This window comes from Cricetulus griseus, chromosome 2 (genome assembly GCF_003668045.3).
Source record: "Cricetulus griseus strain 17A/GY chromosome 2, alternate assembly CriGri-PICRH-1.0, whole genome shotgun sequence".
Classification (NCBI taxonomy): domain Eukaryota; kingdom Metazoa; phylum Chordata; class Mammalia; order Rodentia; family Cricetidae; genus Cricetulus; species Cricetulus griseus.
The window spans coordinates 171,370,954-171,389,541 of record NC_048595.1 but is presented as its reverse complement, the minus strand read 5'-3'; the positions used below and the strand labels follow the sequence as shown (position 1 = coordinate 171,389,541).

The window sequence follows — 18,588 nt, the reverse complement described above, 5'->3', positions numbered from 1 at the left end:
AGACTTCTTCACTAGTGCCTTTGGTACTTCTACAATAGATGCAGGACTGAGGCAGTAGATTGAAAAGATGACTCAGGTATTAAAGATAGGGTTCAAGGCAGTCCAGCTCATATTTATTGGGTACCTGCTATATTCTGATCTCCATGGTCAATGGAAGGGATAGTTGCAAAATGTTCAGGACAGACTGGGCAGAAAAACATAGGTGTCTTGTGTGTAGAAGCTTGCTTTGTTTGCTCACTTCTGTTTTCCCAGCACCTAATACAATGTCTGGTCAAAGTAATGGCCTCACAAATTGTTGATGAGATACTGGGTGCACAGAGCTTTTGTGGTGTCCAGTAGGCTAGAAAGCAGGATATATTGTGGGCATAGTTGTCTGTCAGGGCCTGTTGTGAGCTGGCAGCTAGAGTGGCTTGGCCGGGAGGGTAAAGAAATGGTTTATTGGTCCATAGTCTCCCTTAGTATTACAAAGAATGAGACACTTACCTACTTTGCACGCAATGCTAATACTTTTCTGACTTTTTGTTTGCCTGCCATGCCCATATAAAGTCAATTTTCTCTGAAGAAAAATTTTGTAGGGAATATGGACTGTTTTCTAGGCTGGACGTGAGAGCAGAACAGAGTAGGGTGGGGGTGACAGAGTCTCACACAGCCGCCACTTTGGGCCCCCAGTTCAGGTGTTTGTGACAGGTCAGGTGATGTTTAAAGAGACCTTTACCTGAGGACTTTCTGACTCTTTGGCAAGCCCAGATCATTTTCCTTGTTCACGTGAGCTTTGTAGGCATGCCCACATGAACATTTCTGGCCTTAGAAAGTGGAGATCATGTCGGTATTCCCTATTTCCCAGCAAGCAGGTACGTACTGGTATGTAATCCTTACCTTTAGCCTCCCAGGCACCTTCCTCACTGGGCCAGCTTCTTCCTTGGGTCGTGTGCCTGTGCAGAGCATGCTGGACCTGTATTCAAATCCCTGGTTCTGGTCCTGGCTTCATATACATCAATATACTAACTTTTGACTTGTTTCCTACATTCTGGAGTATTCTCATCCATGAAGTGAAGGGCCAGGGGCATGGCTCTATACGACTTCCTCTGCTGCTGGATCGTATGAGACAATACTCAGATTCATCAATTCATAAAGGATAGTTTTATATTTTCATTTTTGGCAGCCCCCCTTATATTTACAAGTTGGAGTTGAGCGTCAGACTGTACCTTATTTACGTTTTATCCAGCATTATGTTTGCCATAGCAACCTTTTAAGGAATATCATAACAATTGCTTTTTCTAGCTTGCAGCTTATCTATGTGATTGAATAGGAGGCTATTTATTTTGCACTTGTTTCCTGAATTGTTTGCCTAAAGGAGGCACTACTTGATTCTGAAGTTATAATCAGGGCCTGTTGAGCTACCCCAAGCTAGGATAGCTTTGAGATTGTAATACAAAAGCTACACAGTGTGTCACAAAGGTGAAAGTACCATGAATAACTCCTAGCACTCTAACTTAGCCTCCCCTAGTAGCAGGCACATGCTGCTTTGACGAACTTGGAGACCTGACACCTTGTGTAGATTCTCTGATTGCGCACCACATGCGTGTTTCATGCATGTTTGTCTTGTCTCCTTCAGCCAGGCAAGCAGCCGCAGAGGAATATCCAGACAGGAAAGGATCTTGAATTTAACCTCCTCAGTTCAGAAATGAGGAAATGGGAGTCTAGACAGGCCAAGTGACTTGAGCAAGTCTGATAAATGGGACGGGAATTCAGGAGTGGGACTTGTCCTGGGGTACTGGCTGTGTTTTTCTTAAACATCACATCTCTCTCCTCTCTTCTCCCCTTGTCTTTCTTGTCTCTTTTTCTCCCTTCCCTTCTCCCCTCCTTTTCTTCTCCTTCTCTTCCTTCTCCTCCCCACTCTGCCTTCTTTTTCCTTCCCCTCTCTCCCTGATCTCTAGTTAGATTGACCCCGTTCAAGTCTCAACCATATGCCCTTAGGATAGAGGATGTAAGTGATTGTAGTCCACGTTGGATGTGGAACCCTTAGCTTTTTTTTTCCCCCTCACATCTGCCTCAGTAAAAATCCTTACCATGTTGGATTTAAAGGAACCAGCATTTGAGATGTTCTGGTGATGTCATGATAGGATTCTCAAATGTACTCCATTTGCAGTTTGGCAACAGTGCCTTAGTTTGCAGAAGTTGAGAAACATATCTGCAGTTTTTGGTGTTATTTTTTTTCTTCCTGGAACTTTTCTGGTGGGAGTGAGAGGTCATCAGACATGGGCCAGGTCCTGGACTCTGATGTTCTCCATAGCCCGCAGCTTTCTGTTGCTTAGTCTAGCCGTCTCCTAGGTAACTGACACTCTGCCAGTGAAACAGTCTGTCCACAGTGAAAGGAAATAAAACACAACCCCAGCATTGACTGTTTGTATGCTATAATTTTTTTTTGAATGTTACTTGATTTTGAAAGGATTTGCCACTTGTCTGCTGGGCTTTGGCCCCTGCGCCCACTGTGCGACCTTCCTGCTTCCTGGATTGCAAGTCTGTTTTTATCACGGGTGTGTGTGTGTGTGTGTGTGTGTGTGTGTGTGTGTGTGTGTGTGTGTGTGTGTGTGTGTAAGCTAAAAGCAAAATGAAGTTTTTGTTCTTGAATAATTCCCAGGAGGACTGTTTTTCACATAAGATTTTATGAACAGCTAGCCAGGCGGACTTATCCTACAACTTACTCACTTCAGTTTTGGGAGTGTTTATGTTTTTAAAAACTTCCCTTCCTGTGGGGGTGTTTTTCCATTGGGTATGCTTTATTTCCTTAGTTACTGTTGCTCTGTTTTGGAGGTGCTTCAAGATGTTTTTTTTTTTTTTTCTTTCTCAAGTTCAGTATTAAGTTAATTTATTTCCTGGTTAGTCCTTCCCATCTTTCCAGGATAGATAGAACATCTGAGCAAGTGTGTGTGTGTGTGTGTGTGTGTGTGTGTGTGTGTGTGTGTGTGTGAATGAGTGTGTGGGGGGGCAATGGACTTTCTGTAGAGGGTGTGATCTTGTATATGTGGCTCAGGCTGAGCCTGTGTGACCTTTTGTACTTGGTAAGTCTCCTCCCACCTTGATCATTATTATCGAGCTTAAGGCATTTAGGAGTAGAGAACTACCCCAAGTTCAGGAGCTGGGGAGAACAGGACAACAGACATGTGTAAGTCGTGGCTCTCCTACAAACTAGACACTTGAGCTACTTAGCCTCTGCAGGGTGGAGTTTTCTTCCTCTGTAGTCTTGATAAATGGGACTAGATGTTGGAGTTTAAAGGACTTGAAGTCAGTGGCCTCTAAGGGTCTTTACTGGAGAGGACACTCTGAGTATGACCGTCAGCCTTAACTGTCTGATCTTCATTAGGGGGTGAAAGACACCCCTACCCTAGTCAAGAGGGTCAGAGCTAAAGACCACTCTCCACCTGGTGCATAGCACGTGTAAATTCAAGGCTTGGGGGAGGGTTCATATAACAAATATTTGCTGAACTCGTCTGTCCCTGTGCACCCATTTACCTAGTGTGAGGAACATTATTTCAGAAGCACCATGTTAAGCAATTACTTTCATTCACTCAAATCCTCATTCAGTGTTTCTTTATTGGACACCTATTGAGCAAAGGCAGTGCTGTGTGTTCTGAGGGGGTCCAGAGAATCCAATAGTCACTGTGTTTGTCCTCATGAAACTTAGAGTGCAGTGAGAGAAAGGTGTCCTGTGGTCAGAACACCTGTGTGGAGTGGACCTCATAAAGTCCTGGGAAGCCAAAGGGCTGCAGGCTGTGTAGCCGGACTTGTGATCTCCTCATAGGTATTTTTCTCATGTACTCTTGGCTGTTTGTAAATTGTCTTAAGGACTTTCTATTCATGTCTTCAGCATGTACATACATGCACGCGCACATGTACACACATTTTTTGTGATATATATTCTGGATATTTCTCCTTGGTCCAAGGAGCATGTATTTCCTCTCATTTCGTAGGTTGTCTTTTTTGCTCTACTGACTATCTTGATAACGCACAAGAGAGGCTTAGTTTGTTATCAAGTCCATTTGTTAGTTTTGCCCTTTGTTCCCTGTGCTTCTAGTGGCATATAAAACAAAACAAAACAAAAAGGCAATATTAACAAACAGCAAGCATTTCATAGCTTGACCTGTGCTACATTTAGGATTGATTTTTGTATGGAGTGAGAGATGGGGGTCTAGTTTCATTTTTCCGAACATGAATCTCAGGTTTCTCAGCACTATGGAAGAGATCAGGCTTTTTTGTTATGTGTGTTTTTGGTGCCTTTGTTAAAGATCAGTTGGCTGTAAATATGTGCTCTTTGGGATTCTCTCTCCTACTCTATAAGTCAGCGTGCTATTTCATGCTGGTGCTGTACTGCTTTACAGCACGTTTAGAATTTAGGTATCTAGATGTCTCAGTGTTTTGAATTGAGAATCTTTTAAAGATTCTCTCTCTCTCTCTCTCTCTCTCTCTCTCTCTCTCTCTGTGTGTGTGTGTGTGTGTGTGTGTGTGTGTGTGTGTGTGTGTGTGTGTGTGAAGGGTTTCTGGATATCCAAAGAAGTCAGATGAGAGAATTGGATACCTTGGTGCTGGGGCTTCAGGCAGTTGTGAGCTGGGATCTGAACTTGGGTCTCTTGGAATAGCAGCAAGTACTCTTGATTGCTGAGCCACCTTTCCAGCCCTGGATTTTAGGATAGTTTGTGGTTACATAAGGATTCAGAATTATTTTCCTATCTCTAAGAGTAATGGCATTGGTATTTCCTTCCTTCCTTCCTTCCTTTCTTTCTTTCTTTCTTTCTTTCTTTCTTTCTTTCTTTCTTTCTTTCTTTCTTTTTAAGACAGGGTTTCTCTGTGTAGCTTTGGAGCGTATCCTGGCACTCGGTCTGGAGACCAGGCTGGCCTCAAACTCACAGAAATCCGCCTGCCTCTGCCTCCCAAGTGCTGGGATTAAAGGTGTGCACCACCAACGCCCATCGGCATTGGTATTTTGATGGACATTAATATTTAATCTGTAAATCATGTTGGACAGTATGATCATTTTGACAATAGTAATTCTTCTAATCCATGAACATGGTCTGTCTCTCCAGGTGTGTGTGTGTGTTCACTTCAATATGCTTCATCAGAGTTTTGCAACTCTATATTGTAGAAATTCTTTTCTTTGTTAAATATATTGCTTCATGTGTGGTCTAAGATCTAATGCCAGGAACAGCAGAGGGGGGGCATGAAGACTGAGAATTTGAAGATATTGTGAGGAGCATATATAACTCACCAGCCCAGGGACCACTAGGCAGGTAGCTGCTGGCTGGCACCCAGGCACATGGTGTCACACTTGGGTCATAGAGGCACACATAAGCACACACACAGATGGGTACACAGGCCGCATGGATAAAACAAACACATGTAGAGACAAACACACAGGCAGCCTGGCAAAGCTTAGGCCTCTAACCTTAAGGCCATATTTATACAGAATTCTCATAAAAATGGTATTCTGTGAGGAACAGTTACCCAATGGAGTACATCACTGTTTACTTTTGGGGTTCCCCAGACATCTGGTGTGAGTCATTTTGTGCAGACCCATAGCTCACCAGATGTCTACATCAGTTCCATCTTGTCTAAACATAAACTGGCTCCTGCTGCTTCCTGTTACCAACATTAGATTCTTTTCCTTCCTTCCTTCCTTCCTTCTTTCCTTTCCCTTCCTTCCTTCTTTCCTTTCTCTTCCTTCCTTCCTTCCTTCTTTCCTTTCTCTTCCTTCCTTCCTTCCTTCTTTCCTTTCTCTTCCTTCCTTCCTTCTTTCCTTTCCCTTCCTTCCTTTCTCTTCCTTCCTTCCTTCCCTCCTTCCTTCCTTCCTTCCTTTCTGTCTCTTCCTTCCTTTCTGTCTCTCTCTCATTCCTTCTTTTCTTCCTTCCTTTTTTCCCCTTCTTCCTATCTACTTTTTCTCCTTATCTCCGCCTCCTCCTTGTAGGCATTTTCTTCCTTCCTTCATTTCTTTTTTGTTTTTTATTTTTATTTTATTTTTGCATTTTTGATACAGGGTTTCTCTGTGCAATAGCCTTGGCTGTCCTGGAACTTGCCCTTAGACCAGTCTGGCCTTGAACTCCCATAGATCTGCCTGCTCCTGCCTCCCAAGTGCTGGGATTAAAGGCATGTGCCACCACTATCTGGCTTCTTGTAGGCATTATGAATTGGAATATTTTAATTTTTTTCTCAGTGAGTCTGCATTGATGTATAAAAATATTGTTCCTTTTAAAAAAATGTTTATACTTTAGCTTTCAACTTTACCAAATTTATTAGTTCTAGCAATCTTTAGTAGTAGAGTATTTATAAAAACCCAGGTATCTGCCAGCAAGGAGAGTCTGGTTTCATTTCTGAGTGCTTTCCGTTCCTCTCTTGCCTCTTTTCTGAAGCTAGGACTGCTGATGCTGTGTTGAGTGAGAGTGGAATTGGTAGGTGTGCTCGCCTTGTTCTAAGATGAAAGTGTTTCAGCCTTTCCCGTTGGAATGGTATTGACTGCAGCCCTATGTTGCCTCTCTGTGCTGAGGTGTGTTATTTCTATAAGGATGAAGGCTTTTCTCCTGGGACTGGGGAAGGGGAGGCTCAGATAGTGAAGTTTATCGAATGGCTTTTCTGTTTCTGTGTAGGTGGTTGTTTGGATTTGTTGTCATTCTTTTGGTGGAATGTGCCATGTTTTTTTGATGTATATCGAGTCATCTTTTATCCCTTGGATAAGCTCCACTGGATCATGGTATAAGAGTCACTTTTAAAAATTGCTTTTTCCAGATATTAATTCCTCATTCTTGGAGCATTGATGGCAGTTGACTTGAACTAAAGATCTCTTCTAAGACCTGGGGATTCAACTTTGGGAAATCAATTCCTTAAGAGTGTATGTGAGGTCTAAGTAACCCAAAGAAAGATGTTTGGAGATTGTGGGCTTATATCTGTTATTAGAGAGGAGTAGAAAATGGATAAAGAAGTGTTTGAGTGTTGAAAGTGGGGGGGGTCCCCCTTACCCCAGTCTTCACAGAGAAAGGTCATGGTCACAGCTGAGCTGCCTTTTAATTCTTAGTTCTGTAGACCTGTTTTGCTGTTTTTGTGAGGCAAGCTCTTGAGATATAGTCTAGCTCCCGTCCTCTCAGTGACCTGCCTCAACCTCCCAGGTGCTGGGATGATAATTACACATTGCCATGCCCAGCAGGTATGTTGATCTCACTAGTTCGCAAGGTCCTTAAGAAAGTGATTTCTTTCTTTTTAATTTCAGCAAGAAGAGAAACAGAGCACAGACAACAGCCAATCAGAACAGGCCAGAGCCCTTGGTGAGGCTGAGACTGCCCAGGTGGTGGAAGATGCTGGCTGCCTCGAGGCCAAGAAGCCCTTCATTTTGAGGTGAGACAGCGGGTTTCAGCAGGACAGCTTCTCCATTCCTGACCTCACCATGGCTTCACCTCTCTGGCTGGACGGTTGATGTGACTGTGTGTCCCATACACATGCTGTTGGACTGTGTGCCGTCCAGGTAGTGCCTGCTTACAGGGTGTGGGGAGCACAGCCAGCAGGCATCAGATGCTCCCAGAAGTAGGACCAGCAGAGTGATGGACTTGAACAGGCTAAGATGGAAGTGACCTGAGGCCTCGCCCAGGCAGTTTCTTCACGACAGGACAAGTTAAGAATTGAAACACAGGCTTGTCTGGGGAGCAGTATGCCGGAAGCTGGTTTTCAGGCCACAAACGCGTTCACAGGTGAGAACACCTAATTGGGAGGCTTTGATTTTTACTATTAAGCAGTGGGTAACAAAATGCCAAACAACTGTGTATAACACGGAGGTGTATTTAAATGTGCAAGCCGAAGGCCATGCAGAGTCAAGGGTTCAGGCTGCCATGGTAACTGATTTTGACAAAATAATAGTATACTTTTTGCCCCTTTCTCTAAATAGAGCTATATCATTTGCAGAACAATGCATTGGTGATTTTTCTTTAAAGAACTAGGAAAACTGTCCAAAGGAAAATGTATTGCTGACCAGTAACCTTTCCCTTTCCATTTTTACATCTTAAGGTTTATCAGACAAAGAACCAGTGCCGTGGTGGTGGGGGGCCACCATGGCCAAGCTAATTTTGCAGTTAGGATTTCTCTTCTAAATGAGCCTACAGAGAAGCTAGGCTTAAATCAGGATTTATTGTTGATTTCCCCACCCCTCACCCCCAATTGGCCTCCAGTTTGCACATTTTACAAGGAGCCACTTTGGCTAGTGCTGGCCTGAGATACAGTGACTTTTGATTTTGAATTCTGGCTCTTTGATTTAACATCTCTGGGAAACTACTTCATCTTCGGGACCCATGGTTCCTTGTTTATTGGGAACAGTATGAAACCATGAGAAAATATTTTTTTATGTAAAAAGAAGCTTATGGAATCTGGGGAAAATATTTTTGTATAAAAACCGTTTTTGTTTGTTTTTGTCTTTTTTTTTTGGTTTTGTGTGTTTTACTTAAAAGTGAAGATGATGAAATGGGCAAAGTGACTGTGTTGTCCCTGTGAAACTGCAGTTTTTCAAATTTTGTGGCAAGAGCAGGTCAGGTTGTTGGGGTGCCTGGACAAAAGGGGTTGAGGCTTACAATTGAGAGCCATGGGGCCCTCACTAGACATGTTCTTGACTGATCTCGTACCTTGACAAGACCTTTCATTCCTTTTCGAGTCTCTGTGAGTGAAGGTACTCGAGGGCTCAGCTGTAACCCCTCTGAGGAAGGCCAAGGGCACTGGCATGAGATGTTGAGCTAGAGTTCCATTGTGGAGTTAGGGGGCCAGGCTTACATGTCCACTCTTCATCCTCACTGAGGGAACATGGTTAACTCTGAAGGTCTCAGCACCCTGGCTGTCACCTGGAGGCCTAACCTACAGCACTTCTGTCTGGAGCTGTGATGGGGAAGGTTATCCTCAAATGATCATGACTAAAAAAGATACTTTAACATACGCTCAGAAGACAGAACAAAGCTAAGCTCTCTAGAATCATCTTCAGAAGTCGTTGGCTGGAATGTCTGCCTTGTAATCATTGCTTGACCCATGCACCTCTGCTTGTTTTGGTTTAAAAACTTGCTTACCCATGGATGTCGTATTCCCTTCTGTGCTGACTTTAAAGCATCCCTGTGAAATAGTCAGGAGTCGCTTGGTACCCAGAAGGCAACTAAGGATGAGAGATGTATAGAGAGGCCCATCAAGAGGCTCTTAAAAGCAGTTCTGAGAAGAGGGGACAAGAATAGAAAAAAGGGAGAGGACTTGGGGCAAGGCAAACCTGAGGAGGAGGGAGGAATCTTGGGTGCGTCACACCAGCCTACTCCCCAGACAGGAGCATTCCCAGTTACGTTAACTCTAACATCACTGCTCCCAAAGATGTGAACAGTTCCTGCACTTGTTACTTTCTTCCTGACTCCCGAGGCTGCTTCCATGCTTGCCTTGCCATCCTAAGACGGTGCTGGTTCATTGTGGTTTGTACTTGGCCACACCCAGTCCTCATCACTCCTGCATCCCAAGGGGAAAAGAAGAAAAAGAAGAGAGGGCAACGTGTGTGGCTCCCGATGAAGCAACAACCAGCAGTCCCAGTTCTGCTTGGAGCATCCCTGCTAGGTAACATAGGGCTTTTCAGACATTAAAGCCCTAGTAAATGATAGCTGTTACTGTAATTACCAGCTGTATCTGCTCCCTGCAGCTCCCTCCACCCACCACATGCTTGCTCTGGCCACTCTCATGCCCCTCCCCTCCAGTTCACATTTTCTTATCTTATCTCTTACTTTTCTTCAGAGCTCTATTTCTTTGTCCCTTTATCTCTTCCTTGTTGGGTCAGCCTGCATCAATAACAGTCACACAGCAAGAGTAGTATTAGTGTGAGAGGGTAACTATGGCTAGTATGCCTGAGAGTTCAGGGTGCTGGGCACCTGTGTGGCTTACCTGTTAGTGTTTTTGTTTTTTTTTCTCTGTTAATCTTTACCACACCTGTGAGGCCAGTATTGCTGTGCTGGCATGGCATATGGCTGGGCCACAGAGAACAATCAGTTTTATTTTTCCTTCAAGTGTCTTCCTCTATTGCTTTCTACCTTACTCTAAAATAATACTTACTTAGTTAATCGTGTATGTGTATGTATGTGCACATGCACACTGGTATACACACACACACACACACACACACACACAATGCCATTATATTATGCACATGTGGAGACCAGAGGACAACCTGTGGGAGTCAGTTCTTGCCTTTTATCATGTGTGACCTGGGGATGGAACTTAGGTCATCAGACTTGGTGGTAAGAGCCTTTACTTACTAAGTCATTTTGCCAACCTTCAGTGACCTTTGCATACTAACTATATATTGGATTTTCTACCTTGGTTTTGCCCTCAGAGATCAGAATTTAGTTAGTCTTGGCATCACCTAAATCTGCTAAATCAGAACTGTGTGTGTGGAAGCCTAGAAATGTAAAATGCCAGGATCATGCAGAGAGCAGTGTTTCTAGAGAGGCTAAGGATGAGTTGGGAGAATTGGTTTCAAAGGGTGCCATCTGTTTGTCCCTTCCTTAATTACTCATTTCATTATAAGATACTATTGGATGCCCAATACTATTGATCATAGCACACATATGCATTCAGGATGATGACTCTTAGCTTCCCCACATCTCTGGGAGGCAACCAGTGATACAAATTAGGATATACAAATACTTGCCTCTGGTGGTTAATGTCAGTTGTCAACTGAGGTGTAGAGTCACCTAGGAGATGGGCTTCTGGGCTTCTGGGGGGGGGAGGCTTGTGCTGACTGAGGTGACTCATGTACTGGGGGGTGGCACCTTTCCCTGGGCTAAGATCCAGTACTCCATGTAGAGGAGCTAAGGACAAGCATACATCACTCTCTGCTTCTTAACTGTGGGTATCATGTCTCAAGCTTCTGCTGTTGTGACTCCTGTCACATGGATTGTAACATTGATCTCTGAGCCAAAACAACCCTTTCTCCCTCAAGTTGCTTTTGTCAGGGTGTTTTATTGAGTACCAGGAAACTGGGCTGGCCTGGAGGGGCTTCCTATAGTTTTGGATCATTACCTTAGCTTTTGTCTCCTCTCTTCTTTGGTTGTGTTTCTTGTAGCAATTTTCGTGACATAGGATGGAAGGGATAAGCAATTGAGTGAAGCTGTTAACCTTGAAGGTGAAAGATGGCTGTTGTGTGTCTTCTTAGTTGTTTTTGTTCCTTTTAGTTTACTCCCACACATCAGTCCACATGCTTTTGGAGTTGAAGATAGTATCAAGTTTGCCAATTGTCTGGGTCAATAAGAAAGAATATTGCTTTATGTGTTCTAAATGGTATCCTACCCGAGGCATTTGTCCTTAGCTTTAAATCTTACTTGGGGACAAGGGAAAGTCACTATGCCATTAACCATACCTCACCTATGAAGCAATTTTGTTGGATGCCGAAGAAACTTGGGAGACTGCAGTCTGGCTGTGGGAAGAGCGGTGACTCTGAAGCTGTGTTTGCATGGGAAAGCCACCACTTGTTTGCAATGTGTGAAACTGAAGGTGGTGAAATTGTAGGTACCCTTTGACCTTCCCCCATCATATGGTTAGAGTCTACTCTTCCATCTTTCCTTCTGAGTGAGTGTAGCTATACCCATAGATGAAGTTCATCTTCTCAATGGGATTTTTCTTGGGCTAATCTTTGTGTATAAGAATTGATGTATTGTTTTTGATGTGCTCAGAACATATTGGGAAATTATCTTAGTTGATTTGGTGATTTGTAGTTAAAAACAAAAACTTCAGTCTAAGTAATATCTGCTCATTGTAAAAAAAATTTGGAAGGCACAGACGAGCCAAAAGAAGAGAGTGAGTTACAAATGCATGATTGTGCTGTATAAAGTGTCTCTCTGTTAACACTTTGACTTAGATCCTTTCAATCTTTGTCCCCTGTGCAAAATTTTTCATCTAGAGCTGTGTTCATAATGTATGTTCAATTTTGTAAGTGGATCATTCAACTTTTGTATTGCATTATGAGCATTTTTTTATAAACAGGGCTTTAAATTACTGCATAATATCCTTTTATATACTTGACTTTTAAAAATCATGTTCCTCTTGTTGAATATGTACCTTTTTTTTTTACCTTGATGAATACCTTCATGCATAAAAGCCTTTCTGCAGGCTTGATTATTTCTGTAGGATAAGCCCCCAGAACAGAATTAAGGGTCTAAAGTAGGGGAATTTATTAAAGCTAATGATTCAATTTTCCAAGAGCTTTGGTTAATCCTTCCTTATGTGGCTGTTCTAACATCAGTTTCTTTGAGTTGCCAGTTGCTTGTTCACAGCCAGTGTGTTCTGAATTAGTGGTCTGCCCTCCAGCATTCAGTAGAGATGGAGAAGCCCCTGCCTGCCTCCCACATACATACCAGAAACAGTGGAACGTGCTGCTCTACAGGCAGCCCGAAGACTGCATGTTAGATAGATCACCTCCGTGTTTAGTAATATGGGCTAGTTAAGAACTTAGGTGGTCTTAATCATATTGCCCTTATGATTCCATGTAGCCTTTATTCCCAGCTGTAGCTTGTTGAGGCAATTGCGTAATGATGCTGTTACATAGACTGCTGGAAGATAAGGCACTGTGGCAAAAACAAAGACCTGTTGGCTTTGGGCAGAGGGAAATAAGAATTTTAGACTGTGTCAGTCAGCCTCCATCTTAGACTTCCTGCTACTGTTAGAGATGGCCTGAAGCTTATAGTTTGGAATGACTTGGTAGACATCCCACCAAGGTTGAGAATTTGTGTCTTCCTTGCCTCTGAAACCACACTTAGATACCTCAAAGGTTTTACATGATTCTTAGAGGCTTAAACAGAGACCATTTCAGTGATAGGAAGAAACTCGTTTAACCTTGGAGAGCTATGCAAGAGGACCAGATTTCTGTAGAACAGAAGTAAGCCACTCTTACATGATTCTTACCCCCTTTGTGGGTAAAATAAATATAACTGTCTTCAGATACCTGAAAGGAAATCTTTATGGGTGATGGTAGAAGTATGTTTTTAGCTACTAACGAACAAAAGGGAAGAACCCTTAAACTGAGTAGTTGGGTTGCCTACTCTCCTCTGTTGATAGAGTGGATTTGGTCTTCCCGGAGGTGTGGCTAATGTTTCATGCACACACACAGGAAGGTCATTGTTCTAAAGGCTCTGAACAGCCTTCGGCCCACCCCAATCTTCCAGCTTCTAGCTCTTTGCTGTAGTCTTCAAGTCATGCCTTTGGGATGACCCATAGATGACATCAGCCCACACTCTGCAAAGTTGCCTGGGTTGTTCCTTTTAAAAGATCCTACAAACTGCTTTTCAGTAGTAGGAGTGAGAGAAGAATCATGGACAAAAATCTTGGAAAGAGATCTTTGAACCTTGACCTAGTTGCCCTAAGGAGATATTTGTTACATTTCTCCTGGGAGTTCCCAGGCTTGTCAGTGTCAGCCAGCCTGAAGAGACAAACTAGTCTCCACTTCTGTTGTTCTGTTTGAATTATCAGAAACTCCCAGAAAATATGTGTCTTAAGTTGGAAATACAAACTTTTATGTGTCTGCTTTTTATCTTAACCTGGTTACTCTTGTTAATTTCACAGGGCTTGAAAGGAAAATGAGATATGCGGATGATGGCTGCATGGCAGTGTGGATGTAGTTAATTGTCATGATTTACCTAAAGAATGATGAAAATAGTTTATTTTGAGTGATGGAAAGAGTACAGTTTGGTTTTTTGAGACAGGGTTTCTCTGTGTCTTTGGAGCCTGTCCTAGAACTCACTCTGTAGACCAGGCTGGGCTTGAACTTACAGATTTGACTGTCTCTGCCTCCCAAGTGCTAGGATTACAGGCATGTGCCACCACCACCCAGCTAAAAGAATACATTCTTAAGTTACAAAATAAGAGTGGTTTTTATAAACAAATAAACCACCACTGCCATCCTCACCCTAAATCAAACTGTTGAACTTATTTTGATAGAGTGAAGATTTTAACCTGGTTCTTAGGGAGTAAGGAAGGGGAAGAAAGAGGAGTGAGAAGGTGAAAATGATCGTGTTGTGCCAGTCGAAGGTCTTATTTAAACTTTGTGGTGTGTTTGGAAGAAAACGGGTAGTTTCTCCCATCAACTTGCTATGCCACGGAACCAACTCTGCCTCTTTGCCTCTCCTCACAGTGAGCACCAAGGCAGCTATTGTGTGTTGCTGATCTGGCTCATGTCTCTCACTGAGCCTAGCCCAAAGTCCTTTGGGTGACCAGTCTACTTGCTACTGTGTGAGGCTCTCTTCCCTGTAGAGTATTTCTTGGTCATGGTCCTCTCGGCTTCACAGATGGCTCACACAGTGAGCCTATAATAGTTTTTATTCTTTTGGGAGTGGGTGCTATGGTTGTGTTTATTTTTTTATTGAAAATAATTTTTCTTGCAATGCATTCTGATGAGTTTCCCCTTACTCATCTCCTCCCAGGTCCTCCCCACATTCCTACCTGTCTGATTTCAGGCCTTCTTTCTCTGTTCAGGAAACAAATAGGGAAAAAACCAAAACCCATCAATAAAATCAGAGTAAAACAAATAAACAGAAAAAAATAACAAAAGCATGAGAAACACACACACACACACACACACACACACACACACACACACCCCATAGAAACACAAAATTGGAAACTGTAATATAGAAGCCAAAGATACATAAGGTAAAAAAAATGGCCAAACAAAGCATTATGAGCCAAAAACATCTCCAGAAATACCATTGAATTTGATTTGTTTTGGTCATCTACTGCTAGGTATACAGGCCTGCCCTTAACTGTAGTTTGTATATCCAGTGAGACTATCTTGTAGAAAACTGATTCTTTTTTTCTTCAGTGGTTGTCAATTAGAGATAGCTTCTGGGTTAGGGATGAGGGTTTGTGTCCAGTTCCCCTCAGTTCTGAGATCCCATCTGGTTTGGACTGGTGTATGCCACCACAGCCTCTGTGAGGTCGTATGTGTGTCAGTCATGTTGTGTCTGGAAGGTACTGTTTCTCTGACTTCCATCCTAGGAGGCTTTTACAATCTTTCTGCCTCTTCTTTCCCATACTTCACTGAGCCCTGAGAAGGGGTTTGATGGAGATATCCCATTAAGTGCTGACTGTTTTCTGAAGTCCCTCACACTCTGCACCCTGTTCAGTTTTGGGCCTTTATATTAGTTACCATCTATTTCAGGAGGAAGTTTCTCTGATGGCTAAGCAACATACTGATCTATGAGTATAACAGAAAGTTGTTTATCATTATATTGCTATGCTCTGTTAGCAGAAGAATAGTATTTGGTTTTTCTCCTAGGTGCATAGACTATCTAGTCTCTGGTTCTTGGCCACCTGAGAAGTATCAGGCATGGGTTCCATCTCATGGAGTGGGCCTTAAATCCAACCAGACAGTGGTTGGTTACTCCCTAACTTCAGTGCCACTATTGCACAGCATATCATGCAGGCAGGTCACTATTGTAGATTGAAGGGTTTGTAGCTGGGTTGGCTTTTACCCCTAGTAGCATGCAGAGTACCTTCCAGACCATGAACATGTCAGTCAGGGTGAAAGCTCTAGTTATAAACCAGCTTCTCAGTGTTCACTGAGATACGTAGGTATTGTTTGCAGCCAAGTGTTGGGGCCCCCTGCATTGGTGTAGATTGGCATCCTGGGTGACTTGTTAACCCACGTGGCCAGAATCTGGATCTTATTGGGAAATAGTAGGAGTGGAGTTAGAGAGATTCAGACTGAATTTAAGTGAGGGATTTTAGTGTTTTGTTGTTTCTAGCCTCTCTGCGTGTGCTTCTATTATGCCAGCCCAAGCTGTGTTAGGTTCATCAGGGTTGCTTCTGCTCGAGCGTCATTCATATGCACCCCTTTGCTTCTGGGGCCTTTTTAATCAACAGTTCCCATGGATGATGATGATGGAAGTTTTCATAGCAAAAAGTCTGACCTTCCTGGGTTTCCACTCCTGGTTTGGAGCATATGAGAGGCTTGGTGTGTTGGTTAGGCCATGTTTACTGGACATGGTAGATCAGCCTACCAGTATAGTTGTGGTCAAATCCCCAGAGAACTAGGTGTAGAGCAGAAAGATGAGTCAGTACTGATGGAATCACTTTCACTCTTACTGACATACCTTGAAGTTGAAAGGATCAGTGTAGGAGTGATTGTACTTTAAGAGAAGTGGGGGTTTTCAGCAGCTTCATTAACATGAGGTGTAAAGGTCAGGCAGTTGGGGGTTAGGGCTGGCTTTCTGTGTGGCAAATATTAATGAAAAAAATCTACCTATAATCAAAAACAAAAGGTTTTGGAGAGTCATCTGATGCCAGCGACCTGCTCGCCAGATCTGAATTTGGCAGCGGGATCCAACACACCAAGGCCCTGGTGGCAGTTCTGCCTCCATCCACTGGCCCAGGTAGGTCAGGGACTGTTTCTGGTTCCCGTTCAGTGGCACTGCTAAGAGTCATCTGACACCAGGGATCTGCTTACTGGATCCACCAATCCAGCCCTACAGAAAGTTCTGGAAGGAAAACTGCAACCCAAGGAAGTTAACTACAACCAGAAAAATATAGGCAATAGATAACCCCACTTTACCAACAGCCAAAAGGAAAAAGGGATAGAATCCCACGCATATTTTTGCCGCCATCACCAAATCAAAAACAATGAACAATCAATGGTCATTAATATCCATCAACATGAATGGCCTTAACTTGCCCATAAAAAGACACAGATTAGCCAAATGGATAAGAAGACAGAATCCTTCCTTCTGCTGCATACAAGAAACACCCCTCAACTTCAAAGACAGATGGCACCTAAGAATTAAAGGCTGGGGAAAGATCTTCCAATCAAATGGACCTAAGAAACAAGCGGGAGTAGCAATCCTAATATCCAACAAACTAGATTTTAAACTAAAATCAATCAAAAGAGATGAGTAGGAGGTCATTCCTAATCATCACAGGAGAAATCCATCAGGAAGAAGTCTCAATTCTGAACATTTATGCCCCAAATACAAAGGCATCCCTGTTTATAAAAGAAACATTATTAAAACTCAAATCACAAATGAGGCCTCACACAGTTATAGTGGGAGACTTCAACACCCCACTCTCACCACTGGACAGGACCACCAGACAAACTTAACAAAGAGACAAAGGAACTAACAGAATTAATGACCCAATTGGGATTAACAGACATTTATAGAACTTTCTATCCAAACACAAAAGAATTTACCTTCTTTTCAGCATCACATAGAACCTTCTCAAAAATCGACCACATTCTCGGCAACACAGCAAACATCAACAGGTACAAAAAAAATTGGAATAATCCCCTGTGTCTTATCAGACCACCATGCTTTAAAGTTAGAAATCAAAAACAAATCAAAGTGCAAAAAACCTACCAACTCATGGAAATTGAACAACATGAAATTGCAACATTCCTGGGTCAAGGAAGAAAGAAAAAGAAATTAAAGACTTCCTAGAATTCAATGAAAATGTTGACACAACATACCCAAACTTAAGGGAAACTTTGAAAGCAGTACTAAGAGGAAAGTTCATAGCTCTAAGTGCTCACATGAAGAAACTAGAGAATAGCCACACCAGAGATCTGACATCACAGCTGAAAGCTCTAGAAAAAATGGAAGCAAATTCACCCCGGAGGAGCAGATGCCAGGAAATAATCAAACTGAGGGTGGAAATCAATAAAGTCGAAACAAAGAAAATCCAAAGAATCAATGTAACAAAGAGTTGGTTCTTTGTATAACTGTCTATCTTGTTTTTCTCAAACTAACCAAAAGGCAGAGAGAGTTGATGCAAATTAACAAACTCAGAAATGAAAAGGGGGACATAACAACGGACACTGAGGAAATCCAGAGACTCCTCAGGTCATACTTTGAAAACCTGTACTCCACAAAATTGGAAAATTTAAAGGAATTGGACAATTTTCTGGACAGTTATCACTTACCAAAATTGAATCAAGAACAGAGAAGCAACTTAAACAGACCTATAACATCAAAGGAAAGAGCAGTCATCAAAAGTCTACCAACCAAAAAAAGCCGGGGGCCAGATGGATTCACTGCAGAATTCTACCAGAAATTCAATGAAGTGCAAATACAATACTCCTCAAATTGTTCCACACAATAGAAGCAGAAGGGTCATTGCCAAACTCGTTTTACGAGGCTTCAATAACCTTGACACCTAAGCCACACAAAGACACAACTAAGAACTACAGACCAATATCCCTCATGAACATTGATGCAAAAATTTTCAATAAAATCCTGGCAACTTGAACACAAGATCATATCAGAGAAATAATCCACCATGATCAAGTAGGCTTCATCCCAGGGATGCAAGGATGGTTCAACATACAAAAATCCATCAATGTAACCCACCATATAAACAGACTGAGGGGAAAGACCACATGATCATCTCACTAAATGTTGAAAAAGCCTTTGACAAAATCCAACACCCCTTCATGATAAAGGTCTTGAAGAAATCAGGGATAACAGGAACATACCTTACATAATAAAAGCAATATACAGCAAGCCAACAGCCAACATCAAATTAAATGGAGAGAAACTCGATCCAATGCCTCTAAAATTGGGGACA

At 42.6% G+C, this 18,588-nt stretch overlaps 1 protein-coding gene across 2 annotated transcripts in view; it reads left to right on the top strand.

Moving 5' to 3' along the window:
• Window positions 1-18,588, top strand: part of Ldlrad4 (low density lipoprotein receptor class A domain containing 4) — a 353,415-nt gene that overhangs the window by 106,379 nt on the left and 228,448 nt on the right. For both annotated transcript variants that reach the window (XM_035440083.1, XM_027402672.2), the window contains exon 2: window positions 7,253-7,727. In XM_035440083.1, coding sequence (XP_035295974.1) covers window positions 7,688-7,727 — 40 coding nt within the window. In that variant the 5' untranslated portion in view covers window positions 7,253-7,687. The remainder of the gene's footprint in view (window positions 1-7,252; window positions 7,728-18,588) is intronic.